Source organism: Nipponia nippon, unplaced genomic scaffold (assembly GCF_047370975.1).
Source record: "Nipponia nippon isolate SJK-2023a ecotype South Korea unplaced genomic scaffold, ASM4737097v1 scaffold_4, whole genome shotgun sequence".
Lineage (NCBI taxonomy): Eukaryota > Metazoa > Chordata > Aves > Pelecaniformes > Threskiornithidae > Nipponia > Nipponia nippon.
This window is the reverse complement of record NW_028262358.1, coordinates 61577560-61604153: the sequence shown is the minus strand read 5'-3', so window position 1 is coordinate 61604153 and position 26594 is coordinate 61577560. Positions and strand designations below refer to the sequence as shown.

At 44.5% G+C, this 26594-nt stretch overlaps 1 protein-coding gene across 3 annotated transcripts; it reads left to right on the top strand.

Moving 5' to 3' along the window:
• Positions 1-322: 322 nt before the first annotated feature.
• Positions 323-26594, top strand: HECA (HECA ribonucleoprotein granule regulator). 3 transcript variants are annotated; one of them, XR_015708741.1, is made up of 5 exons: positions 323-684; positions 15161-16201; positions 19298-19452; positions 22178-23276; positions 26349-26594. XR_015708741.1 is itself a non-coding variant. In XM_087776556.1 (4 exons), exons 1-4 carry the CDS (start codon positions 453-455, stop codon positions 22340-22342), a joined length of 1593 nt encoding a protein of 530 aa, XP_087632682.1. In that variant the 5' UTR covers positions 323-452; the 3' UTR covers positions 22343-26594. The 3 variants fall into 3 exon arrangements, 2 of the variants coding, with proteins under 2 accessions (XP_087632682.1, XP_087632683.1); XM_087776556.1 differs by having other exon boundaries at positions 22178-26594; XM_087776557.1 differs by lacking the exon at positions 323-684 and adding an exon at positions 1420-1474 and having other exon boundaries at positions 22178-26594.

The following is a 26594-nucleotide window of genomic DNA, read 5'->3' as shown; positions in this document are numbered from 1 at the left end:
CGCGGCCGCCCGCCCCGCCCCGGCGGCGGGGGGGCCGGCTCCGGCTCCGGTTCCCGCTCCGGCTGCGGGCGGCGGGGCGCGCTCTGCCCGCTCCAGTGCGGTGCTGCCGCCCCCCCGCCCCGTGCCGGCGGGAGCGGGGCTTTCCCTCTCCCGATAAGCCCCTCCCGCTCCCCCCGCCTGGCTCAGCCCCAGCCCCCCCCACCGCGCTCCGCTTCCCGCTGCCGCCAGCGCCGGCGCCTGCTCCGGGAGGAAGCGGGGCGGCGGCGGCCGGCCGAGCGGGACACGCCTTTCGCCCTCCCCGTCCCGGCCCCCCGGGCCCCGCCGCCCACCGCGGGCGCGGCGCAGCGCAGCGCGGCCGCCGCGGCCCCGCCATGAGCCGGAGGTAGCGGCGGCGGCGCCTTCCGCAGCCGCCGCCGCCCGCCCGCCCCGCCGCGGCGGCGGCCGAGCCCGCGATGCCGAACCAGAAGGGCGGCAAGGGCAAGAAGAACAAGCGCGCCAACAGCAGCGGCGACGAGCAGGAGAACGGGGCGGCGGCGGGCGGTGGAGCCGCGGCGGCGGCGGGCGGCGGCGCCGCGGGCGGCGGCGGAGCCGGAGCGGCGGCGGCGGGCGGCGGCGGCGGGGCGGGCGGCGGAGCGGGCGGCGCGGCGGCCGCGGGCGGCGGGGCGCCCGGAGACGTCAAGAGCGGTGAGCGGCGGGCGCCGGGCCGGGCCGGGCCGGGCCGGGCCCCGCGGCCTCCCGCGCCCCGCGGCGGCGCAGGCGGCGGCTGGGGGGCGGGTGGGCGGCGCGGGGGGGCCCGGCCCGGCGGGGCGGGGGAGCGCCCGGCGAGAGGGGGTGTGCGGGCGCCCGCCCGGGGGCGACGGCGGCAGCGGCGGCGGGGCCGGGGGGGGCGGGGGGCGGGCGCCGCCCGGGGCCCTGCGCGGCCGCCGCTGCCGCCGGCGTCTCCCCGAAAGGCGCGGCGGGGCGGGGGGCCGCTGGCCGGGCTGTCCCCGCCCGCCGCCCCGCCGGAGGGCGGCGGCCTCGGCGGCGGCGGTGCTGGGGGCGGCGCGGGCGGTGGGGGCCCGGCCGCCCTGGCCGCGGGCGGGGCGGGGCGGGGGGGCGGGGGGGGGGCCGGGCGCCCCGGAGCGCGGCCGCGGGGCAGAGCGCATCCCCGGCGGCGGCGGCGGGCGGGGCAGCGCCGCCGGCTCCGGCCGCGCCTCGGCTCCTTCAGCGCCGAGTTGAAAAATCCCGACTTTATTTCAGCGCGATTAAAATGGAGTCCTGCTTTTCGGTCCGTTTTATTTGTCGCTTCGCAGCCGTTGGGTTTGTCCGGGTAACGCGCTCACTTTTCATCAACCATTTTATGCTGCCTGTGGTTGGTGGGCTGGTTTTTCGTTCAGAGCAATTTCGGTAAGGTGTTTTCTTGCAGAAACTTGCGTTGCTATCCGTGTCTGGAGACAGTCTTGCTGCAAAATGGTATTTCGGGCTAAAACTAAAGGTAGGCTAGGATTTTATTACACCTTTTGCCAAGCCAAAAAACCCCCGCATCTTAGGTCCACCGCTAAATTTACAAACTGTGGCACAGACTCTCTACTCTTGACTTTTTTTCCCCTACCAAGTTGGACTTTAAGCTTTTTACTCTCCATGCTTTGGAAAAAGTGGGAGGGTGGCTACGGCTGGTTTTATACTTTGTGGCGGTAGTTTTGCCTGGCTGCTGTTAGCCAAAGGTAGTTCCAAAAATCTTACTTCAGTTTTCAAGATGTCTGATTCCCGTGTGTTATTTAATGGAAACTTTTCCTTAGAAATATTAGCAATTAATTGCGAATCACTTTGGCTCACAAGGTCTCTGCCAGACTGCTTTTGTAAGAGTATTACTTACTCCAGAGAGTCATAGAGAATGCTTAGTATTTCCTTCTTTTTTTTTTTTTTGACTATTTGTTCTAAGTGACTGAACAAGGGGGGGGGAAATAAAGATTAGCAAGATTTAGAGAATTTCTAGAGCATTTCTCTCATGACTTCGGTCCGGTGATCTAACGTGAGCGACAGCTGCTTTTGCTTTGCAGGTGGGGGCTGGTACACAACACTGTTGGCTTGTAGTTTCTGAAGTGAGGGAAACAGCGTTTCCAAATTTTTTCGCTCCAGGAGGAGTGAGAGCAGGGGCGCCGTTCCGACGCGGCTGTTTCGCGTGGGGATAACGACGTGTTGTTCCTTGCGCAGGTGCCGCTGAAGGTGATGGCAGCGAGCCCTGGTAGTGGTACAGCGCGCCAGCTGGACGGGCTGTCAGTCTCCGTCAGCCGTAAGACTGTGTGTCCCAGGTACCTTAGGCATCCTTCCTCTGTGCCGGCCAGCTTGCTCGCAAGTTGAGGCTGCCTGTCCGAGAGCTAACCTGAGATGCTCCTTTACTCTCTCTCCCTGCTTCCATATGACTTCAGTGGTCAGAAGCATCCTCGACTCTTTTGTCAAATCCCCCCCTCACCCCTTTTTTTTTTTTCCCCCTCACGACAGAGGTGCAACATTGGCTTTGGCATTTGCTGTGAGTGCCTGGTCAGCACGCCTGATCTTTGCCTCGACAGGATCGTTGCGTCTAGTCATATCTTTCATTTCAGATAATCACAAAGGCTAGAGGAGTAGATGTGGTTGTTAGCTTTATTTTACGTTGGCTACTGCCCATCAGATAATTCTGAGCTGGAAGTTTCCTAAATTGTATTCTCACTGATAAGTCCAATGCTTTCAACAGTTTTGGTTCAGGAGATGAAAGGAGAAACTGCTCCTGTCATGCCACGGAGCTGGGAATCCGGCTCTGGTGTGCAAGGAAAAGATTAGATGATGATAATGGATTCCCCCAAGTCTTCAAAAACAATAAATCTGAAATGAAGCTATGTAGTATAGCCAGGGCCTTGGAGGCAAGTATCCCGTTACTAGACTCAAGACGTTTGTAAGAGGCCGTGCACTTACAGTTACTTGATCACTAAGCAGTTCATGGAGGACGCAGCCGGCTGCAGTGAGTTGTGAGGTTAATAGAGTTCTGCTGTACACGGTCAACTCTCGGTTATTCATGGGAGATTATCTGGGTTGCGGATTAAGCGTGCTGGGTGCAGGGAAGGTCTTCGCTGTGCTGCTTTTGGACTGTGTAGCTGCATGCTGTGACTCGTGCTGCCCGCGCTCGCCGGTCTGCTGGGTCCCTCGTCCCTGGGCTCGCTCTTCGCTCCTGCATCGTCACCGTGTGTTGTTGTAGAGTAATTTGCGTGTGTCTGGTATTGTCGCTCTTCTACTCTACCTTTACCCCGAAAAAGCGGTAGACGATCATAATAACATAACCTGTTTTCTTTCATTAATATGACAAGGCAGAAGTATGCAAAGATGAAAGCAGCAGATTTAATAATTGCAAAATTAAGACCGTCTGTGCAAACCTTGGCTTTGCATCATGATTTCAGTATGACAGTCTAATTATGCAGTCCCATCAGGACCCTGCTTCATTCAAGGAAGGGGTAGTGGTTGAGATAATTTTTTTTGAAGTCTTCACAGTTCATTATGTGGTCCATGTATTGTTTCTGCCTCCATCCGCGTGCCATAATGAAACAGAATTTTTAATTTCCTCTGGGCTTCTCTATGCAGCTCTGACCATGTAATACGGAACTGTCATTATAGCACCCCTTTACGGTGGAAAGATGTTCCCTTTTACATTTTGACAAATTCAGCTTCAATCCCCGCACAATTTTCCCTCAAAGTGTCAGTCAATTTTTGGCGTCATGATTGAGAAACGTAGGCTGATTTTCCCCTGTCCCAAGAGGGCGTCTGTTTATGCTCTTTTGGGTGGTGTTTTAACATGTGCATGTTCAGAGCTCAAACCCATGTGATCGAAGGGTTCTAGACTCCCACGTGGGAATTGGGAAGGCGGAGAGCATAACCGCTGGCCAGATGTGATGGCTTTTCTCCATCTTGCACTGTAACTTTTCAGCAGGTATTGGGATGATGCCTGCAAGGTGGATTCACGTTCTGTAGCTGTGCCTTCCTTTCCTATCTCTTCCATCAGACCAAGCAGGAATTCCGTATATGATAAATTAATCTTTCCTGACCAAAGCGCATCCATTTTCTGCATTGAATGAGGCACAGGTCACGGGGCGGGGGGGACAGGCTAATTTAACAGTGTCGCAGTACACAGGGAAACTGAAATGTGGTGTCACAGAAAGCCTCATTTCTTAGATTCCCTGTCTTCAGGGTGGTTGAATGATATTCCTAGTCAATTTTTAGTTTTCCAGCTAATTTTCTGGGTTACTTCTCTTAACCAAACTGGAAAATCTGAGCTGTCACCATGTAAAATTATACCAGCAGCTCCACGGGATTGTGCACTCACCCCGCTGACTCCAGCCTTGTGGATTGCCAGCGTTCCCAATGGCAATAGCTGGTTACCTTCATCTGCAGACATGAACGAGTGTGAGGGGGCAAGACAGTTTGTGGACACTTTGTCCTGAGCAACAGCAGAGGAAAATCCACAGGGTTTACTTCAGATCTGAGGGCTCTGACTAGCAAATTCCTTCTCTGTTTCTGCCTTGCTGAGCGTGCACACTTTTACCCTGTCAGCTCCAGCCGTTTTATCCCTTTATCCTATAAACTCCTCGCTCTGGTCTCCACATATGGTTGTTTCTGACCCTGAAATTCTTTCTTCCATCCATTTTCTTTGCCTCGTTTCCATGCTTGGTCTCGTTGTCCGGTAGACCCAAGTCCTCTTCCTCCTCTTGATGGTTGCTATCTTAGCATCTTGCTGCTTCATCCCCTTGTCCGTGTCACTCTAGTCTCTCCAGCATTGGTGCTGTGAGAAGATGAGAGAAAAGGAGAAGCTGGCTCTCCTTATCTGTGCTTTTCTTCTTTAACCTGGGGTTCATTATAGCCAGCTAAATTAAACTAAAAAAATGTGGCATAGCTGTCTCTAAAACACCGTCTTATGGTATATTGGTATCCTGGTTTAAGCCGATGCTTTTTCCCCTCTGGCATAGGTGAGCCCCAAGCGGCAGAGCTGGCGAGTTGGTGGGTTGTCAGGTGGAGTTGCCAGAGGTCAGGTGTCTACAGGGCATGAGAGTCTTTCAGGTAAAAAAATGTCTGTAGGGGAGCTGGTGGAGGTGGTTGCTGTAGGTCTCGCTGGAGCGTGGTTTCCCAGGGCTGGAGCTCCTGCCGCAGCAGCCGAGGGGTTGTGTGAGCAGTGCCCACCGCGCTGGCCGGGCTCTGAACTTGCCTGTGGTTACCTGGGTTTAAAACAGCCGGCTGTGCTTTTGCACACTCTTCACCCGCGTTTCACAAGTTTTTAAGACTTTGATTTACTTTCAAATAAAAATGCTAGTGTAGGACAAGTGTACGAAGAAGAAAATCAGTTAGCGCAAGAGTGACTAACATATTGAAAGCCGTGACTGGCCAACAGTTAAGATTTACAGAAAAAAAAAGATTATGTCCTGGAGGTGGGATAGTTAAAGAGGGCCAGAAAATTTGTCAGTGCAATATTTAATTTAAAAATGTATTTTTAGAGCATGAATTGCTGTAGTGTTTAATGGATTAATATTTGCTGTCAAATGTTCCCTGCTGCATATAACATCCAGTTCCAGTTTGGCACTCTAGCGATGTTCAGTATTGGCGCCTTCTTATTACTTAGCTTGAGGAAGCCCTGTTGATATCAGTGAGACCACCTGGAAAATTAAGTTTCTATTCTGTTGCAGTGACTACAAAATTTAATACCTGTTAATTTTCGAAAGGAAAACCATTTTGCTTCATAATTCCATTGAGTTCTTCTAACTGCAGAAATCAATTGAATGCAAATATCACTGTCTCTATCAATGCAAATCAGGTTCGAAAGGATTTTCATGTTCGTTTTAGGATTTTTTAAAACTGTGCAATTACATGCTTTTATAGCAAATGCAATTCATGTTCTACAAATCTTTGCAAATGGAATCATGTCTATGGTATTACTGAATAAAATAAACCCTATCCTTTCATGCAAGCAAGTACACACCCATTTAATTTTTTTTAACAGTTATTTGCTATCAAAATGGTTATCAGTGCCCTGATGGCATTCTGTGTTCATGTGATTAGTCATTTGCTCAAGTGTAGCGCTTGCATGAGTGAGGGTTAGGCTTGATGTTTGTTAGGTTTCATATGAGGAAATACAGGTTTTGAATTGATTGCTTTACTTTGTCCGTACTCATCTCGTATCTTCCTCCCAGTGATCTAACAAGTAGTGACAAAACGATTTCTAGTCCTTGGAGACATTTGTAAGTTTTCTTCAGCCTCGCTTACAGCCTTGCATATTGAGACATCCTTTGATATTAAAGTACCATGGTGACTGGCAGATGTCCATCCTTCTCTGCTTTTCTTCCTGCAGCATATGTCAGGGAGAAAAATAGAGGTAAACCTTGCATCCAGCTCAGGGTAGAATACTCCAGCTAATCTTCAAGGTGTCTAAATTACAACAGCATTAGTAGGGCATGGGCTTTCTTTAAACAGTTTTGACAGAAATTCAGATAATTTCAGAGAGGCCTCTTGGAGCAGTAATGTAGTCACTGGAGTGGGTAATTCTGTTTTGAAAGCTTGTGGGATCTTGACTAGAGCACTGGCATTTCCCAGTAGACTTCAGTGACATTTATCTTGAGAGCATTCACTTTAACCTTTATCTCTTTGTCTCTCCTGCAATGGTAGAGCCTATCAGTCCTCCTTCCAGGGCTTGAGAGGGATATTGCTGCTGTTCCTGTCTTGAATTCCTGCTGGGAGAGGAGGTAGCTTCAATCAGAGCCTAGCTGTTGAGTGTGCCTGGCGCTCCCCGTCTCCGCTTCCGTGCTACCGATACCCATTTTGGAAGCAGTGTACAGTCGAGGTCTCTGGGTACTGCACAGATGCCAAAGATGGCACGCGGGCAGGGCTGGGAGCCAGCACAGCATCATGAAGGAGACATCTGTTGGAACCAACAGCTCCACACTCAGGAGCTGCTATCTTGCAGAGGTGCTAGGTACTGCAGCTAGGGTGACTGCGTCTCCCGTTTCCCACTGAGTTTCTACCAGCTTCTTTAGCCTTTAGCATGGGAAATAAAAATACTGTCTGTCATATTGAAACTTGGGAAGGATAGACCAATGACACAAACATCCCTAGCCTTGAAACTAAAAGAGGTGCTGATACCACTTGATTCAACCTTTTCTCCTTTTTCTCTTCCCTTCTTGTGCTTTTGGACTGGGTCTGGTGGCTAGCTGGCTCTGAACCTGGGCAAGTCCGGCCTGCGGTGTTTACATCTGTGCTTGGGCATCTACCGCTTGCCGTGGTTATCTCTCTATTCCCAGCATGACTTGGATTTTGCCACTGAAAACTTGCTAGGGCGGGTGCATTCCAGTCTGCTTTAGTTACGAGGATGTCTGTTTCTTGAGGCACTGGGGTTAGTTTCCTGTAACACTTCAAGGTATTAAAAGCTATTAGAAGGCTACAGTGAGAGAATTTAATGGTGGAAATGCTTTTCTGTGAGGATGATTCATGTGCGGACAAAGCAACAGCCAAGGTTCAAAACACGTTAATGCCCACCAGTCTTGAGGTAGTCACTAATCTCTGCCTTCACCATGATAGTCACCAGAAAAATCCACCCACAGAGTTGTTCTCTGTGTTTGGACGACAGGTATTAAATGGAAAGAAGTTGGCTAGGTTGGCTAGATGATAACGGTACAGATTATGGTGACTTCTACCAGACCGTGCGAATTCTCATGATGGGTTTCAGCGGCGTAGGCAGTTGGTCCAGCTTGGAGCACAGATGGCTGTGCAAGCAAACTGCAAAACTGCTGTGCACATGTAAATGCCTGTCCTCCTTAGGTTGTACAGTTTTGCTCTTGACTTTCTGACTTACTTTGGTGAGGTGATGGCTGAGCTGGGAGTGGGTGCTTGAGTAAGAGCCGAGTAAGAGCCGCAGATAACTGACTTTGTATCACGTGCTAATTGCTGATTTCATAAACAGGCACTAGCTCCGACTGTGCTGTAAGTTAGAAGGTGTTAACGTGGCAGGTATGAGTTAAGCCTTCATGATTGCCATGGCATCTTCCCACTGCTGTGTAGTTGCTAGGCCTTTCTCTCTCTCTCTTTCTCTTTTTTTTTTTTTTTGTGAAGAGACTCCCTTAGAGGCCAAGCATGAAGTCAGCGTAAGTGAAGTGCATGGAGATAGTTCTAGCACCTACTGAGCCCTCCAAGAGTCCCTGAATTTCCAGGTGAACCAGGATTTAGTATCTCCAAATTACCTGAAATCTTTTATAGGAGAAGGTGATCACTTAATGTGACTACTCACCTAATAGAATTAGTGACATCTCACCCATGGGGTAAGTGTGCCAAGCAGAGCCAGGCTGCTTACGGCTTTGTTCTCTTTAAGTCCCTTCTGAGCGTAAATATTGACTGCAGCTACTTGGTCCTTGGGGGTAGGATTGAGCTCCAGATTGGCACAGAAGTGTCAATGTGTAGGTGCTTACACATGGAAAGCTATCAGTCAGACTCCCATTGAGATGAGGGGTTGTCTGGATTCAGTGGCTCTCCAAGGGTGATTCAGCTGGGTCTGCGCTGGCTGTCAGGCCAGCCTGAGCTCTCTGGCCATTGCTCACTGAAGATGGACTGCTGATGTTGGCTTCTCTTCCCAAGAATGTAAGAGGGAGTCTTGTGATGCAGAAGAAAGCCAGTGTTTTAGGTGGCTTACCCAGGTACTGCTGTCTTATTTTTTTCCCCTCCCTCCCAGAGAATGTCTAGAAACTTTCATCTTGGTCAGTCTACAAAGATTGCTTAAGAAGTGTTGGAGAGACATCAGTCATCATTGGTGAGTGTTATCAATATAAGCCATGAACCGAGCTGTTTTGAAAGACTTCTCTTACTGTTTGTCGGCTGTTATTTGTTGTCGTGGCTGCACCGAAGATCCAAGGCTGCCTTTTGGATCCACTTCTGAAACATTTTTTCCCGTTGCATTCTTCCTGCTGCATTCAGGCACTTAGGAAGGTGACTGATCATTTCTGTATTGCCGTATTATTTGTACTGTTTAACCAGTGATGCATATGGCAATACTGTTTTGTCACATCTTGGTAATCTTTTGAATATTAGATTGTATTCCAAGGTTCACCAAAGCAAACATATCAGACAATTAATACAAGTTTTGTGTTCAGTCTGTTTTGTTGTTTGTTGTGGTGGTTATTTTCTACAGCTGCATTACAGTATTAGCACGATAATGTTGTATGACTTCAATTAAAATAAAGCTATGCTGATGGCAGAGGAAATTCAGAAGATGCATGCAGATGGTTGGTAGGGAGTAGCCCTCCACAGAAATGACTCAGCTGTGGTTCAAGCTGGCAGAGTGAACAGTTCCTAGCTGTGTAGGGTTGTGAAGGGAGCACTGTTCATGGGAAAGCGGTGGTAGAGGTTAAAGTACGTGATTTGCAAAGTGTGTGTCCCACAGGTATCCTTCTGGCCTAAGTAATGTACTGGCAAGTAAAGTGTCCTTGGCATAGATGATGAGATGCTAGAGTAACGGTAGAGGAAAAGCAAGCCATAGTAAGTGTCTTGCAGCCGATCCAGTGCCAAGACCTTACCTTTTTTTTTTTTTTTTGATAATTTCTTTTTCCAGATCCATAACAACCTACTGTCACCTGACAGTTGTTTTAAGATGGCAGTAGGGCTGCCTCTTCCAACAGCTGCCGCGCTTCTCTCTCTTCTGCCCCCAGCCTCACATGTTTAACACCTCCCTTGAGCTTTACCAGCGACTGCAAGTCTGTGCGGCGAGATGAAACCTACGCTGACGAGTACAGGAAATAATTATCTGTTTCTGTCCACTGACTGAAAAAAACTGGAGCTTAACACAATGGATAATGTGGGAACGTGGAGAGGGAAGAGCGAATTTTGCTTTAGGCATCTGCATTGAGGACTTGGAACAAATGAGAGCAGTCACGAAACTGAAGCCGTGGAGTTATTGCATTTGGCTTGCTGGGTGCATCTTTGGTTTTATGATGGGTGTGTAAACAGAAGTAAACAACATTCTCCTCCATTTACTTCACCAGAGGGAAGTTCCTCAGGCAGCCGTTGTTCTGCTGCCTTCATTTGAGTCATAAAACGGGAAGGGTGGTCTTCCTCTACCCTCTTTCTTCTTTATTAAAATGTAGAAACCGGTTAATGTGTGGTTTTTGTTGAAGGAGATTTATCTCAACTGTCTGTTTCTATTCCTGGCTTTTATTGATGTTTATAAACCTGAATGGAAAAACTGAGGAAAAAGCCAAACACCCAAACCAGCTTCCTTGCAGTCTTCATGTTCTTGTTTTTGAAAGAAAAGTTAATTTTATGGTGGTTCTGTCAAACGTAAAACATAACCTTGTTTAAACAATGAGCTATCTTTGCTCAAATGTATGTTTGTTTGGACTATTGTATGTTATTTCTGTTTTAGAGGACATTTACGTGCTGCCTCTTGCACCTGTTTTCAGAATTACTGATCAAAATCACTACAGTGGAATATGAGAAAACATTTGTTTTTTTTATGTGGGAACATAACTTCTCGAAAGAAGGAGCGTGCAATTGCAGTTGCAGCTTGGCAGCCCGTCTGTTACAACCATGCGCTTATGTCTAAATGTCGAAGCCGTTCTGCTACACAAAACTGCACGCTGTCTTGTTCTCTTAGGCTGTGAAAATCATCTTGAAACTGAGAGGTAAAATAGAAGGTACTTTTATGGTCATTTAGGCATTCTGTCAGAAGGGTCTGCTGGGAGAATGGATGCTGCTCTGATACCTGCTAATCTTTCATTTTTCCTGAAGTTCAATTTCATAACTTTGGAAACAAGAAATCTGTTGAGCTATTAGCTACTTGGAAGCAAATTATATTTAGATGACAAACCAGCTTGGGGCTGCAGGTGTGGATGGGCAGTTTGGCCATGTGAATTTCTATTTACTCCCCTTCATTGTCTCTCTTGACAGTAATCATTGTACTGTTATCATAAAATATTAAGACAATGATTCTAGCTCTGACTTTTTGAAGAACAATCTCAAAATGCATTTCTAATTAATGGGAAATAGAAGGGCTTGATAACAAGAATTTTTAAAGTTTTGTAATTCTATAATAAGTGCTTTGTCTCGTTTATAAAATGATGATTAAATAACCCAGAGCACTTTCAAGGGTGTGAATTAATGGGAAGAGCTCTTCACATTTGCTCATGTGGCTCCCATACTAAGTGATCTGAATGCTCTCTCTTTTGCTCCTAAGGCATATCTGTTGCTGTGAACTAGGAAAGTTGCACAAAAAATTGCTTTGTTTTCTGTTTCTCATTTATTCTTTATGTAGGAACATGTGGCATGATTATGTTTGGCAGGAGACATAAATGGAGGGAAGTCTGCAAGGGATGTTCAGTCTGCACAGTCTGTTTTGTACAGATAGACCTGCTGGAATTTGAAATATTAGGCAGCACCAAATGTTGGCTTGAGGTTTCTGTAAGCTTTTCAGGTAGTGGAGTTTTCTGCTTTCTTAAATAGGGGGATACTACAGAAGTGGTAGAACTTGCTACTGAGACAACTTTCATTAGCCATGCTGGGCTCTTCAGTTTCTCTTGTGGAAATACTGCAGCGGTTTTATCAAGGCCTTCTCCAAATCAGCAGACTTCATAACAACAGACCTGTATCAGTGAAAGCAGGTGCTTTGACTGGCACGGCATTAACCTTGCTGTGGAGCCTGGCAACATGGCAGAGACCTGTTTTCTAGTTCCTGTAGTATTTCCTGCACTACTACCATGGCAGTAGTGAAATGTCAGGTGCGTTCCCAGAAGAGGTGAGTAGGGACCAGCTTCTCCTCTTAGCAATGTTTTCCAAAGCGATCTCAGTGCCATCATTTAGCAATTCAGTGGAGTCTTTTGTATGGGGGGGAAGGCTCTTGTTCCCTCCATTGCTTTCTTCCAGCTGCCCTCGGCCTGCTTTTGCTGTGGTGATTGTGTGACCAGCCAGTTCACGCTGAGTAGATGAGGGAGCATCTGAAAATTTTGTAGTCATCTAGTTAATCTAAATGTTGAAAAAGACATCGCTGTCCAAAACTTGAAGCTTTTTCTTTCTCATAGTTATGCTGTGTGGGAAGTTACTCAGGTAATCTGGCATCTGTAAGTTCTCGAGGAGAAGCTGGAGAAGATCCCATGCCACAGTCCTTCCATTCACCAACTAGGGAAAAGGGGAAAAAAGTCTGTTGAAAGTCACCTTTCCCACGCGCACCAAGCCCACGCACACCACCACTACCTACAGTAGCCTCTAGACACCCAGTACATGATTGTAATCAAATTATTGTGGACATGTTCTGTGGAATACACAGGCTGTGGTGGTTTTTTTCTGTATTTCAGCCACTTATTTATAAATTTCATTTTTTGTCCACATAATGACGAGGCTGTAAACTTCTCAGGGGGCTAGAGATCATATGTTTTTGCATCCAAAGCCAAGAACATGTTCAAAGGCTAATCAAGGAAACACTTTTCTTTTTCAGTCAGTTAACTATGCCAGTATGGATGAACAAGTGTAAAGTCTTTATTCTAAAGTGGAGATCTCTAGACTTGTCTGTATAGTAACTGTCTCGGCTGTCAGCTATAATTATACCTGTGACTGTTAGAACATTTACGCTCCGAAACACAGGGGGGAGCATAAGTGGATTTTTGGCATGTTCTTTCTTCCTGCCTCCTGGCAGCGGTGGCAAGGAATATGTACCGAAATAGATGAATACAGGAGATGCGTAAGTGAGAACTGTGCATGTTGGTACCTCCGGTATCTCGCTGCACATCTGACTGCTGATGATTTGCCTTTAACGGTTTCAGTGTAACTGGCTTCTCTGAGATGGATTTCTAAAGGATGCTGTAATTGCAAACTATGCTTTCAGACCCTAAATGTAATGAAAGAATGACTGGCAACGAAATAAAACTTTGCAGAGATGCTTCGTGTGGCATAGTGTGACTTGAATCAAAGTCTGGGAGAATGGGTGGGAGAACTCTCTGGTAAACTGGCAGATTTTATTTCAGAGCAGATAAGTTATCATTCACTTTTGCTCTTGGCTAGCCATGTTATACTCAATCATACAGTAAAAAACATGGAGAAAAATTAGTCATTAGCCAATAAAATTAATGCTTCTCAAAGACATCTCAAAACCTGCATGTTCTTAATGGGCTTTTCAGGGACCTGAGACAACTAGTAAGAATATGTCACATGTATAGAAGGAACTTCCAAAGAGTCCTGAGGGAATGCCTCTCTTACCTCTCTTCTCTCCAATTCAGTAATTTGTCTTTAATGACTGAATGAGTCCATATTTTGAAATGAAATAGTCTTTTTTTTTTTTTTTTTTTTTTTCTTCTTTAAGAGAGCATTTTCGGCAATGTGCCTTGGTTGCAGTTTACAGTATAGTCCTTGAAGGAAAGGTATTGCAGAAAATTCTCCTTGCAACTGTGCTGCTTCTGGCATTAGAAACAGAGGCAGACAAATGAGGTGAAGGATGAGGCATCTTCTGGGGAACGGCTCGGGAAAATTCTCTTGTACTCTTTGTGGCGGTGTCTTCTGGGTAAATAAGTCTTAAGAGCCACTGTAATCTTGAATTTACTGAAGGTAACCTTGAAGATTTTGTTTGTTTGTTTGTTCATAGCCTTTTAACAACAACTTGTTGGGAAGGTGCAAAACCACAAGTATGGCAAAGATCTGTTGTTGTAAAGCATCTGGTTTGTGTGTTGCTGCTGTAGGACAGATGATGATGGGTAGTGTGTCTATTACTGAAAGTGTGAGTAAAAGTGAATGTAGTGGCGTAAAACCTATCACCCCACTGCAAATTGTGTTGTATTATTTGTGTTAGTAGTGACAAGAATGGGATTAAAAGCAGTGAAACCGAGTGGTGGTTTTTTCCTGGCTTATCAGATAGAAATTTGAAGTCCTACAGAAAAAAATCCTGCATCACGGCAGCCTCTCTCCACGAGGCTCGGTGTACCTCTTTTGCAAGTCTTGGAGCTCTGGCTGAGACTGGGGAACTGCAGGGAGCCGTTTGCTCTGTTTTGCATGGTGTGAGACAGCACCTGACCATGGAAGACCCTGAAGAAGCCTGCTAGTATTTGAATGCAGCAATGCAGAGGTTAAAAGACAGCCTGGCAGCCCTGTTGGAGCAGTACTTTTTGGTGAAGTGGAGGAAGTGGGAAGTCAGAAATACAGAAGAGAAATATTTGTAATACTTGACTAAGCATCTAAAAACTTCATAATTAGAAACTCTTAAGATCCAGTAGAAACTTGAACTGAAAATTTCCTGTCCTTTCTGTGCCTCCCAGCTGCAACTGAGCAGCCAGAAACGGGAGTAGTTTGTAGTCCGTGGTACTTCGGTGAGGGAGGGAAAAATGTCACTGGTCCATAAATGAACATTTTTTGTAGAACATTTTTGTGTAGAAGCTGATATTGTTGCAGGGAGAGAATTGAAATAAACTGTTCTTTGCTCAGGATATAGCAAAGGCTGCTACTTCGCTGATAAAAAGACCACATGGCATTTGTTTTTTTAACCTGTCTGTGTTGCAGAACTACTTGGTTTGTGAAATTTAGCGATCCAGTAGGTCAGTGATGGTGGTATAGTCTGTATTTGCCTGAGCAATGTAATGAAGGCCCTCCTTTCTGCACTCGGAGCATAAGCTGTTAATCTTGCTTTTCAAAGTCCTCTGCTTCCTCCTTCTCTCCCTAGCTGTTGTCTCTTGCTCAGTCCCAAAGAAAAGATCAATTCCTGCCTCTCCCTGTGATCGCAAAGCCAGGCTGTATTGCCTCCTTGTTTTTCAAACAAGCATCTCTGTGTGTTCTCCCCATGTTGCCTCTCGGGCTTCAAAGCATCCCTCCAGAAATATCCACAAAGCTTTCTCCTTACTTCTTAAAGGCTTTGCAATGGTATCCTCAAACGCTTGAGGAGGGCTAGTGCTTCTGAGGTGCTTTGGCTTTGAATATTAAACAAACCGTAATGTCACTTTGTTTCCTTATTCCTTCATTTCCGTATCTCCTTTCACATACTTAACTCTCTTTGGCAAAGACTGCTTTTTGCCCTGACCCAAAGCTAGTGCTTGTGGGCCCTTGGGTAATACAGTTCATGAATAAGAGCTCACATGCGTATTTGGCGTGGCGTTTAAAGAAGTATTGCAGTAAGTGGGCCATTAAGTTATTAATGTATCTGTTTTATCTTCCACAGAAGCCCCTTGTGCTACTCCACTGATCTGTAGCTTTGGAAGGCCAGTGGACCTGGAGAAGGATGACTACCAGAAGGTTATATGCAACAACGAGCATTGCCCGTACAGCACCTGGATGCACCTTCAGTGCTTCTACGAGTGGGAAAGCAGCATTCTCGTCCAGTTCAATTGCATTGGCAGAGCCAGGAGCTGGAACGAAAAGCAGTGTCGCCAAAACATGTGGACAAAGAAGGGATATGACCTGGCTTTTCGCTTTTGCTCCTGTCGGTGTGGGCAGGGTCATTTAAAGAAGGACACTGACTGGTACCAGGTGAAGCGAATGCAGGATGATAAGAAGAAGAAATCAGTGTTGGAGAAGAGCACGGGAAGGCCGATGGCGGAGTCGGCAGAAGAGGCCAAAAAGGGCAGGCCAGCCAACAAGCCGCAGAAAGGCTTGAGTCACGACCTCCAGCGGAGGCACTCGATGGACAGGCAGAACTCCCAGGAGAAGGGCGTCATGGGCGGCAGCTATGCCGTTCGTTCACCTTGTGTCTCTCCCGGCCAGTCCCCACCCACCGGCTACTCTATTCTTGCCCCCACGCATTTCAGCGGCCCTCGTTCCTCGCGATACTTAGGAGAGTTTTTGAAGAACGCCATTCACCTGGAGCCCCATAAGAAGAACATGGCTGGCGGGGGCATGTTCAGGAACGCGCACTTTGATTACGGGGCAGCTGGCTTGCAAGCACATAGATCAGGACACTTCGATGCCCCTGTGCAGTTTTTGAGAAGGCTCGATCTATCTGAGCTGCTTACCCACATCCCCAGGCATAAATTGAATACTTTCCATGTGCGGATGGAAGACGATGCCCAGGTGGGCCAAGGGGAGGACCTTCGGAAGTTTATCCTTGCTGCTCTTAGTGCCAGCCACAGGAACGTTGTAAACTGTGCGCTATGCCACAGGGCGCTGCCAGTGTTTGAACAGTTTCCGCTGGTGGACGGGACCCTGTTCCTTAGCCCATCGAGACACGATGAGATTGAATACGATGTTCCCTGTCACCTTCAAGGTACAGGTTGTCTGTCAGTCATGCTAGGCTTCATTAAATAGTGGAACTGCCTTCTGTGCCCTGCCCCTCTCATTTTAGATTTTCATCCCGATTCTGCATTTTTAAGCAGTTTTGTAAAGCTTGACGTTGCGTCCAAATTATCACATGGATCAGATTGAAACACAGGAAGGAATTACAAGGAGCAAAGGCCGTGTAGAAAGATCCATGCCTTGTGTTTGGGTTTACAACTAAGAGATTTCTCATCTGGTTTCTAGGTACACCATGGGAAGGTTTTCCAGCCATTCTGTTCTGCAGCCTGTGTGTGCTGATTTACCTGTTGTGAGCTTTACTCCAAGATATACATCAACCTTTTAAACAACCTTTTAAATTTAAGCATGCTGTGCTGCAGCATGGGTGAAAGTTACATTTGTACCACCGGTGAGATGAGATGCCTCTCATCTGCTTTCAGAGTAGAGAATATCAGTTTTGTTTTATAGGAAACTATTTTTTTTTTTTTTATATGAAAAGGACTATAGTCTGGCCTATGTTAACACTGGCCTGGAGAGGCTGGACATAGTAAAAGCAAGCTTTTAATATGGTGGATTGAAGCAGTAAGACTGTAGTGGGGGATTGAGACTTATTTCCAAACTCCCACCTGTTTGGACTGCATCTTGATAACGTCCCAGCTCTGAGCTGAGTTGAGACCAAGGCATGTATTACTTTCCTCTTCCTAGAGGAAGAAACAGATGTGGGCTAGGATGAGCTTCAGCTCTTCCTGAAAGCTGTGTCCCAAACTAAGTGATCAGGGTGGTACATGGCTAAAACAAGTCAGAGAAAGTATTCATGGTTTGGTGTTCAAAAGCATAGAATTGTATGTTGGAAAGTGTGTTGGGAAGGCTTTAATGAGAGGTATCTTAACATTTAAGCTTCTCTCCTTTCAATAAAATATGTTATATCCCATGCATGGTCATGATATGTGTTATGTAACATTCCTTTGCTCAACAAACTTTGTATTTTTAGTTTTCTTCCCTTAAATCACTGTGCGCTAAGTCACTAAACTGTGTTCATACTAACATTATTGTTGCTGTCTTGCCTAATGTACTCCAAGGAGAAAAAGTGATAGGCAAATATACAAGCTAAAAAAGCTCCAGGATAAACAGAGTATACGTATGTGAGATAACAGTACTTATTTCTTTGATGGGGAGGCATGCACAATGTGCTTGTGATTTTATCAGTACTAATAGCTGGTTTAGTAACAGTGAAACTCATCACTTGTTAACATTTACCACTAAGAATGAAACTCTGCAAAATTCTTTTTTTTTTACTTAATTGCTCCTTACCCGTTGGACGGTACATCTGAAAAACTTGCTTAAACAAGATACCATGAATAATGAATTGTTAAAATTTTTACCTCCTTGTCCTGGGTAAAATGGTTTATTATCAGAAGTACTCTTTGAAATGAAATTAAGCTTGCAAGGTGCTGTACCAGGGTGTTATTTTCCCTTCAGTACAGAAAATCACTTCTTTTATTTCAGGCATGTTTAAGATGTCAGGTGCCTCATTTCCTATATAACAAGGATCCTGAAAATTAAGCGGGGGGGGGAATGCAGTATTTTAATGTGCGGGAACAGTGCAGAACTTCAGATGAGGAAAATTATTTTATCTTCCTGCACAACACAAAACTTCTGTACGTGAAATTATTTGAAAGTCTCCAATCTCGAGTGTTCACTTCAGGAACAAAGTTTATTGTATTTGCACTTCAGTCTCATCACATCGCATTTTCTACAACTGAACATGCCAGTGTGGAATAACTCAATTTTTACCAGCTCATACTAGCAGGTTTATTTCGTATATATATTTTAAGAAGAGTCTGGTTTGTTCTTTTCATTTTCCTAAAATAGCTGGCTTAAAAACCAAAACAAGTTAAAAACCAAACCATTAGTTTTAAAGTATCTGGTATGGGCTAATCAGAAATTGATAATATTTTATTCCCTTTTATCTAGAAAGAGTACAAGATGTGTGTCGTCTTTAAATTACAGGTTGTGATGTGTTCAGTATTTGGATGCTAAAAAGCACAAACTGCATTCCAAAATAAACACATATTATATCCAATCCTGTTTTGTAGCTTATCTGTAACTGCAGTTACTTCTTAATTTTGTCTTGTATAGCAGTGCAAAATATGGTATATTACAGAATTAGTACTGTCAGCCCACTTTTAATAGCCAACTATTAAACTACAAATGGATTCAGTCACTACAAATCAGGCACAATCTAGACGTCAGCTCTCTGTAATTTGTGTAGGAATTTTTGTTTTGTGTGAAATTTGCATCTCGGATTTTGCATTGGTGAGTTTAGTAACATTTATGTAGAGAAAATATTTCATTTTCAAGTCTGAGCCGCTTGATTTTTATGGAAGTCAGTATAACTCAGGTGTTGAAAGTCATTGTGCGTACAGAGCCTAAGGTCACGATAGAGCTCGATAGATTCGTAGGTCTGAATGGCATGTTAAAGTCTGTGTATGTGTAATAATAGATGACGTTTTTAAATATACTTACTGTAAATGAACGGTCAGGAAAAAGTACATGAAAGAAAATTGCTCTTCTGGCTGTTGCTTTTTTCCATGAGGAATATTAGGTCCTTAGCTCCCTCTTTGCTGGAAGATTTTGGCAAGTTGTTAAATGAATCTGTACCCAGCTTGCTAATAAGCTTCAACACTTCTCCGCTTCTTCTGTCAGGTGGGGATGAAGCTAGGGCACAATCCTCGTTTTGGAAACACTGCATCGGATCATATAGCTTAACCTGGCATCTGTTCATGGAGCTTCAGCAACTCCTTTTATAAAATATTTTGCTAAGGTCTACCAGCAAATGGAGGAGGGGAGGGTGGGCAGGGTGATGACTAATTCCTGAGTTTGGCACCCATGGAAAATAGCTTCAGTCAAGCCCTACGTATTTCCCATAGAGAAACATTTTTTACTTTATCATTCATCCTTTAAAAAAAAAAAAAAGATTTTAAGAAGGTGTGATTTGTATCACTAAAGAGCAGAGAACACATTGCAGGAAATGTCTGTTTGAATCTTCTGTTCCAGTCTCCTTAAGAAGTGTGTTTCCTGTCCACAGGAAGGCTTATGCACCTCTATGCTGTTTGTGTAGACTGCTTAGAAGGGGTTCACAAAATTATCTGCATTAAGTGCAAGTCCCGATGGGATGGAAGCTGGCATCAGCTGGGAACTATGTACACCTACGATATTCTGGCAGCATCTCCCTGTTGTCAGGTTAGTACCATACGTAAATAAGGCTCATAAGGTGAATTTCCAACTGATGATAAGTAAAGCCAAGGTTTGTGTTTCTCTTCTCCCCTCCCTTCTTCCGTCCTTCTTTTCCAGCCTGTACCTGTGAGTGCAATACAAGAAAGCTGAGTCCCTGTCCCTTTGTCTTAACGGGTGAGGCACAAAGGCCTATAGCTAGGCAAAAGCCTGTGCAATGGTCAGTGGTTAATACTTATGTTTTTAAGTAAAGCCCCTTTAAATGCATTCACAATTACATCTGATGCTTAGGATGATCACTAGCAAGTATGTTTGGCATCAGATGTAATTCCAGTAGTATCTTAATAACAATTGCACAGTTTTAGCAGATGCTTCATGTATTCAATTTTCTTTTAGTTGCTTCAATTGTGTTTTATCGTAAGATGATTAAGCAAAAAAGCCAAGGGAATGGAAAGGTCTAAAGAGTCTTTGTGCTTGGAGATTACCTAGCTCTCCTTAATCTTTGCTGCGACTGACTCTGATGATGGTACTCCGCCACAGCTTGAAGCAGCTTAGTTTTCATTAAATGCTCACCTAATCTATACCTTGGGTGCGAAAGATCCGAGGCCTGGGGTTACTCCAGAGTAGACACGTGCCTGAGGCAGCAGGGTGGTCAGCATCCAAGAGAATTGCCCATGTGATGGGCAGCGCGCTTTTGTTGTGCAGGTAGCGCGTGGGAAAAGCACTGGGCTGCGTTTGTCTGGGAACGGCTCAGTGGCCCGCTCGGGATGCTCAGGAGCGCCCTGTTGCCTTTGGACACGCAGGCGGTGTTACTGGGGGAGAACAGGAGCCTTGCAAAGATGCATTCATTCAAAGCAGGATCACTTCGTGGCATTGTGCGTGCTTAAGAGCAATTTAAAATATAGTTTTGTCAATATGCAAAATGCCATTTAATTTTAAATTTAACATATTTACCAAAATGTGTTGCTCAAAAGACATGTGGTGTCACTGCTACTGGATAAAATGACATTAGTAGCAATTATAACTAAAGACAGAGATAGTACCTCCAAATTTAGTGCCTTTTGAGACTGTAACTTTTTTTTAAGAAATAGGGATTTTTAAAGATAAAACAGTGGTGTTGACTTGCTAGCTCTGTAAAAGCCAGCAAATTTAAATCTGAATTGCTTCTGTTGAATGTACAAGACAAGAATTAAGGTCTCATTATACAAGAGCCTTAATTATATGATTAATGGACAGTGTGACAGTACATGGTAAGTAATAGAAGTGACTATGAAATCATTAGCTGCAGTGGCTGTGATTGCCAGATAATACGTATTATTGTTTCACCGTGATTGTTACAGATGATTCTGTGCATACAGAGGAATGACATTTAAATGTGGTATATAATTTAACTCCGAATTGCCTTGCTAATTTCTATTTTGAATAATTTCATACCTTATTTCAAAATATTTAATTATACATCACAAATGTGCAAGTAGGATAAGGAACTGCAGCCACTGTCAGGTTACTAGCAGCTAGCTGATGTGCTGGACAGTAGCAAGAGGGAAAACAACACTTGGGTTAAGAAAATCATACAAATCCATGCCCTACTAGGTTGTATTTCTAGAATTTCTGGTTTTCAGGCAGAGGAAATGGCTGTGGAGCTGATGGTTTGTTTCTTTTTGAGTCTTGTCTCAACAGTAATAGTACTTTTAATAATTTCTTCCTCTCCTCATCCCAGGAAAATTCCTTAAATCAAGATTGCCATAGAAAATCATTTTTTGTTCTTTTCAGTGAAGAGCTGAAGCTTTCATTAGTGTCAGTTGGGCTGTGAGGTTACGCTATGATAGAGCTCAGGCCCTCGCTGCTCATTTGCCGCCTTTACTCTTAAACTCCTTTATGGTCTCAATCTCTTCTGCTTCTCTCAAGTATTTCAAATGGCCTGCTGAGCTTTCACACCGCCTTTTGCTTTCTTTGCATCAAATGGGCTGGGTTTCTGAGCTAGATTTCTTCTGAAGACTTACTTTTTTCTGTTACTGCTGAACATTAATAGTTCTGTCTGTCCTCACCCTTGACCTTTAATTATTTCTCATATCCAGCCCGTTAATGTTGGGCCTTTCTCAGTTGGATTTTGTAGAATGGTTTGTGTGCTTGAAGTGATGTTTAGTTTGTATAACCTGATATGTATTATAAATGTTTAAATAGATACCTAAAGTGATGCAATACCATGCCGTGCTGATAAAGTAGATTGAGTTATACATTTGTTAAGCCAAAAGATTAAAATGCTGATATATTTCATAGACAGATCATGTTCAAACATCAACCTAAACAGTTGAATTGCACAGTACAAATGTAAAATTTCTCTCTTTGCTTCAGGGCTTCATTAATGATTTATTGAGATGGGACTTCTTGTGCTGGGGATTGAGGAATTGGTTCAGAGATTAATCAACACAAAACATTCGTGTGTGTGTGTGTATAAACTTCAAAATTCTCTACCTCCTGTCAGTCAGAGTGGGAGGTAGCTTACTCTCCAGAATTTGGTTGTGGTATTTCATGTGAAAAACATTGCGTATGCCTGCGAGTTACCAGTCCGGGTGAGGAATGTCCTTACCAGCAGATCCCATTGCTTGCCCCCTCTCCTGCCGGGGAGGGCAGGGGCTGCGTGTGATGCCTTCTTTTTCAGAAGCGAGAAGCGGAGGCGAGTTTGGTTATTTCAAAAGGTTTTTTTTTTGTTTGTTTCTTTGTTTTTTTACAGGCTCGACTGAACTGTAAGCACTGTGGGAAGCCAGTAATAGATGTACGGATTGGCATGCAGTATTTCTCTGAATACAGCAACGTCCAGCAGTGTCCTCACTGTGGAAATCTAGACTACCACTTCGTGAAGCCATTTTCTTCATTTAAAGTTTTGGAGGCTTATTGACGAAAGCTTTGCTTTAGTAATAGCTATTTTATGGGTATTTCAACTTTATTACATATCTTTTTATAGGATTCATTCTGTGATGAAATTTAATTTCTTTTCTAACTGAAAGAGCAGCTTCTTTGTCTGTGTACATATTAATATGTATATATACATGTTGTTCAAACCAGAATCCTCCTGACAAGATCTCTGTGAAGGTTGGAGGCAAGCCAATTTAATGGCCTTTGAATATATCCCAAGTGTGGGGTAAAGTTCAGCTAAAAATGATTTGGTTTTATTTTTTTTGTATAATTGTAATACAGTTTATAGGAAGGGCGTGGGGAGACATACAGGACAGAGAAGTACGTCCGGTTAGAAAGTGGGTAATTGTGTAGGTTGTCCCTCCAGCTTGGTGGAAATGGGAAATCCTTGCAAAGAAACCGTCCTGTTACTGCTGAATTCATTCAGCCTTTTGCATTGGTTCCCACGGGCGCAGGAGCTGGCCCTGCGCTGCCAGTCGCCTCAGCAGGCTTTCTTTCAGATTTCCCGAGACGGGGTAAACTAAGGTATTGTGACAAGTGAATGTAAATGTATGCCAGAAAATGCAATCTTGAAATGAATTATTTTTTTTTGGCATAGCGTCTTCCTGCCGTGTGCGTTTGATGTGCGTTGCCCTCACTGATGGACCATACAGCAATAGTGCTGCTTCCACCGGGACTGTCATGTGCCCGCCGGGTCATCTGTTCATACCAAAACAAGCTGGAGATCTTAAAATGCTTTATTTAAAGGTGTTTCTCCACAGGCATTTTAGGGAAGGAACATGCTGAGCTGAATGGGGATGTGTTTGTATGTGTCTGCTGGGGCTGAGGCTTTGCTGCCTACCACGGACTGGTGTAACTGGTGTGGAAGGAGGACCACGAAGTGGCATCTGGGCCGCCAGACCTATAAGAGCTGAGAGGTACTGAGTACGAAACATGGCATAGCTTTTTAAAACAATTAATTGCTGCACCTTTGTCTTTCAAAATTGTGTTGAGTCCAGGATCTAAAAACTTGGGAGACTTTTTAAGAAAGCAAACTTAGCGTATTTACTTTCTACATGCCTCTGTGCTGTACATAATAGACTACGCATTAGGCAGTGAATTTATCAGAGGGCTTGAACCTGTAGACTCTGCGGTTGTTGTTTCTTGGTTCCCATTTCTCCCTTTCTTAAATAAAATTTTTAAAATAGGTCATTAATCTTTTGCTTGGTTTCTCAAGCCAATTGAGATTTAGGGGAGGGTGTTTTTTTTTCTTTTCTTCATAGTGTATTTATGGAGTGTTTGTCCAATCGAGAGGTGTGGGTTTTGTTTCTGTTTACAAGGTGGGATTATTTTTTGTTTCTTCTGAAGTTGTTTGGTTTTCCAAAATTAGAATCTTTTTTCAGAATCGGAGTGTATCTGTTGAAATCATGATCTTGAAAATGACCCTGATACTCTCCCACCCTGGGAAAGAAAACAAAAAAGTCAGAAGCCAAAACAGCGTTTCATATGCTGGACTGAGAATTACGCTTTCTGCTAAGTTAAGAAATTAATGTGCACATAAAACTCGAACTGAATATCCATGTTTGTGCATAAAAATGCCAAGTTCACCGTTTTATTTCCTGGCTGTCTTCGCTGCAGAATTAGCTCCTTTTAGCATTAGCCACTCTTCTAGCAATACTCGAGCTGCACAGAGGGCTTCTGTTGGCACAGATCACTTACTGCTAACTTGAGTGGTAATGTCCTTAGAAGCCAGACAGCTCACGTTAATGGTTTTCACATCTGGACTGTCTATCCCATGCAGTTACACTGCCGATCCACTGCTGGTCTGAACAATGATGTTAGCAGGCTGTGGTAGCCTTCATCACTGGTGCTCCCTTCCTTCTGTCCTCGCTCCTGTCCTTGGTTTTGGGTCTGGAGCACATCCTTGGGGTTTTGTACAGTTGTTCCCTGTTTGTGACAGTTTTGGGAAAACCTGTTTCCTTTTTAAGGAGAATTATGGGAAGGACTTTGGGGGACTTCTAACACTGGTCTGGGGTGGCTACCACAAACCAATTAACACCAAGCCCAGTTGCAGTGGGAGCAGCACTGTAACTGTTGTCCATAGGAACAGGAGCTGGTCCAGGAATACCTGGGCTGGAAGAAGGTGTCTAGCAGATAAAACCTGGTTAGCTGTGCAGTGTAGACGGAGAACAATCAAGTTGTAATTTGAATTAACTCCTCAGGGAGGATGGGCCCTTCAGCTTTGATGGTGCGTTGAGCAACCTGGTGGAGTTAGGGTGGCTAACAAGGTTTGGAGTTAGTTGCCTGGCAGAACCAGACCAGATAGGCAATGGCTAGGCTGTTCCAGCTGACAGAAATCACACAGCAAAGACAAAGCTCTTGTAATGAGAAAAATTAAAGGATACATCTGTAACTGTAGTGTTTGGTCTTGAGTGCCAGTCACTCATGCCATGTGTCTAGAGTGTTGATTCCCACACAGGCTACATGGTGTTGCGTACCCACTTCTTCATTCATTTGGCGAGGGGAGGTGTCACTGTACAATGCACGTGGTAGAGGAGAAGTGGGATCTGGAGTCCTTCTAAATACTTGTTCATTTGCTTTCCTTAGAGTAGCTTAACTTACAATTCTGTTCTTTAAGTACTTAGATGCCTCTCCAGACATGTATGTATGACAATGGAGAATGAGTAGACATGGAAAAAGGGAATTTGGCCAGCTTTAAAAACACAAGTGTATTAAAGGTCATACAGTATATTCAAGTCAAAACCAAGAATGCAGCAGACTGAGAAAATGGGATGGGGAAAGCATATTTAAAGTCTTAACAGTGACAAGGAGTTACATACAAATCTATCCAAGAAAACAATTTAGTTCTCCATCAGCTTTTCCTTTTAATTCTGCTGTTAAGTGAGTCTTATGTACTGCTTGAGGAAATGCCTATTCTTGCAAAACACATCTCTCAACTGGAGGCTAGCAGCATATGTAGCACTGTAAAAATGATCTTCGATGGAAACCAGCTGAACTATATTCCTCTGAACTTTTGCTTCAAAGTAAATTGCCCTAATTTGTAGAGAACACTTTCCCTGCTTCTTGCTGGTACTGAAAACTGGTCTTGGGTTACTGCAAATGCGGTATTTTTTGTAACATGCATCAGATTCCAGTCAAGCACTCGGGCCCACCCTTGGGCCATGAGAGTTTCAGCTGGGCTTTGCATAAGTACAAAGGCAGCGGTAACTTCTTTGGGACCTAATGGCTACTTCAGAGGTTAAACTAGACCGCAGTTGGTTTGCTGTCCATCTTGACGAGCACTGGAAGTAGTCGTGAGCTTTTAAATGTGTCAAAAGGGAAATTATTTCCCTAGCTAGGGAGCTGCTTGCTTTGCTTGTTTGGCTAAAGTTAACTCTTTGTTACCTTTCATTTTTCTGATGCCGTGTGTTCTTTTAAATCTGGCCTGTGGTCAGATTAAATTGTGCCTGAAATATGTTTTGTAAACGAGAATACAGTCCTCTGGATTTGGAGATTCATTCTACTCTTCTTAAGTGCACGATACTCCTTGTGATAGTAATAGGAGTTGCATGTGCAAATGCTTTTCTTTCCAGTAGTTAACTCTGTTTTCCATAGGAGAGGCTTGCATTTAGATAGACTTCATATTTTGGATGTGTAAAAATGAATTCATCCATCAGTAGGATGTTTAAAAGTAAATTTTGATAACTGTAACTAACACAATGGACATCTTTTACATGCTGATGTGTAATTTGACATCTACCGAGGTGATGAGCCTGAAATTCCTGTTCTGTCTAATGCTGCGGAGTATTTAAAACTACAGCGTTCTATAGCGAGCCCATAGGCTATCTTATAGTCTATTTGCATTAACATCTCCAGTAGTGAGCAGTGTATTCATAATTAATTTAGTTGGGAAAATAGGGAATATTACTACAAAGGAGGCACCTAACCCAGTTTCTTTCTTTTTTCTTTTTTCTTTTTTTTTTTCCCCCGTGAACATTTTGCTGTACCAGGTAACCGAGGACAAACATGTTGTTGTAAGGCCACTGGTGAGAAAACCCCTCAAAAGTATACTTGTCCATAAAGATTTCTTGTTGAGACATTCTTGGATTGCACTTTTGCAGATGGAAGAATATGTACATAGCAAATGAATGTTGATGAAATTAAAATAATTGGTTATGATATCATTTGCGTGTGTTGTTAGAGAATATTTTGTTGTGACTTCTCTGTATTAAAAGTAATAAATACCAGACAGCTAA

Coding starts and splice junctions, on each gene's coding strand:
- HECA (XM_087776556.1), top strand. CDS start 453: ATGCCGAACCAGAAGGGCGGCAAGGGCAAGAAGAACAAGCGCGCCAAC. Junction 685..15,160: donor GCCCGGAGACGTCAAGAGCG/GTGAGCGGCGGG, acceptor TATCTTCCACAG/AAGCCCCTTGTGCTACTCCA. Junction 19,453..22,177: donor CAGCATCTCCCTGTTGTCAG/GTTAGTACCATA, acceptor GTTTTTTTACAG/GCTCGACTGAACTGTAAGCA.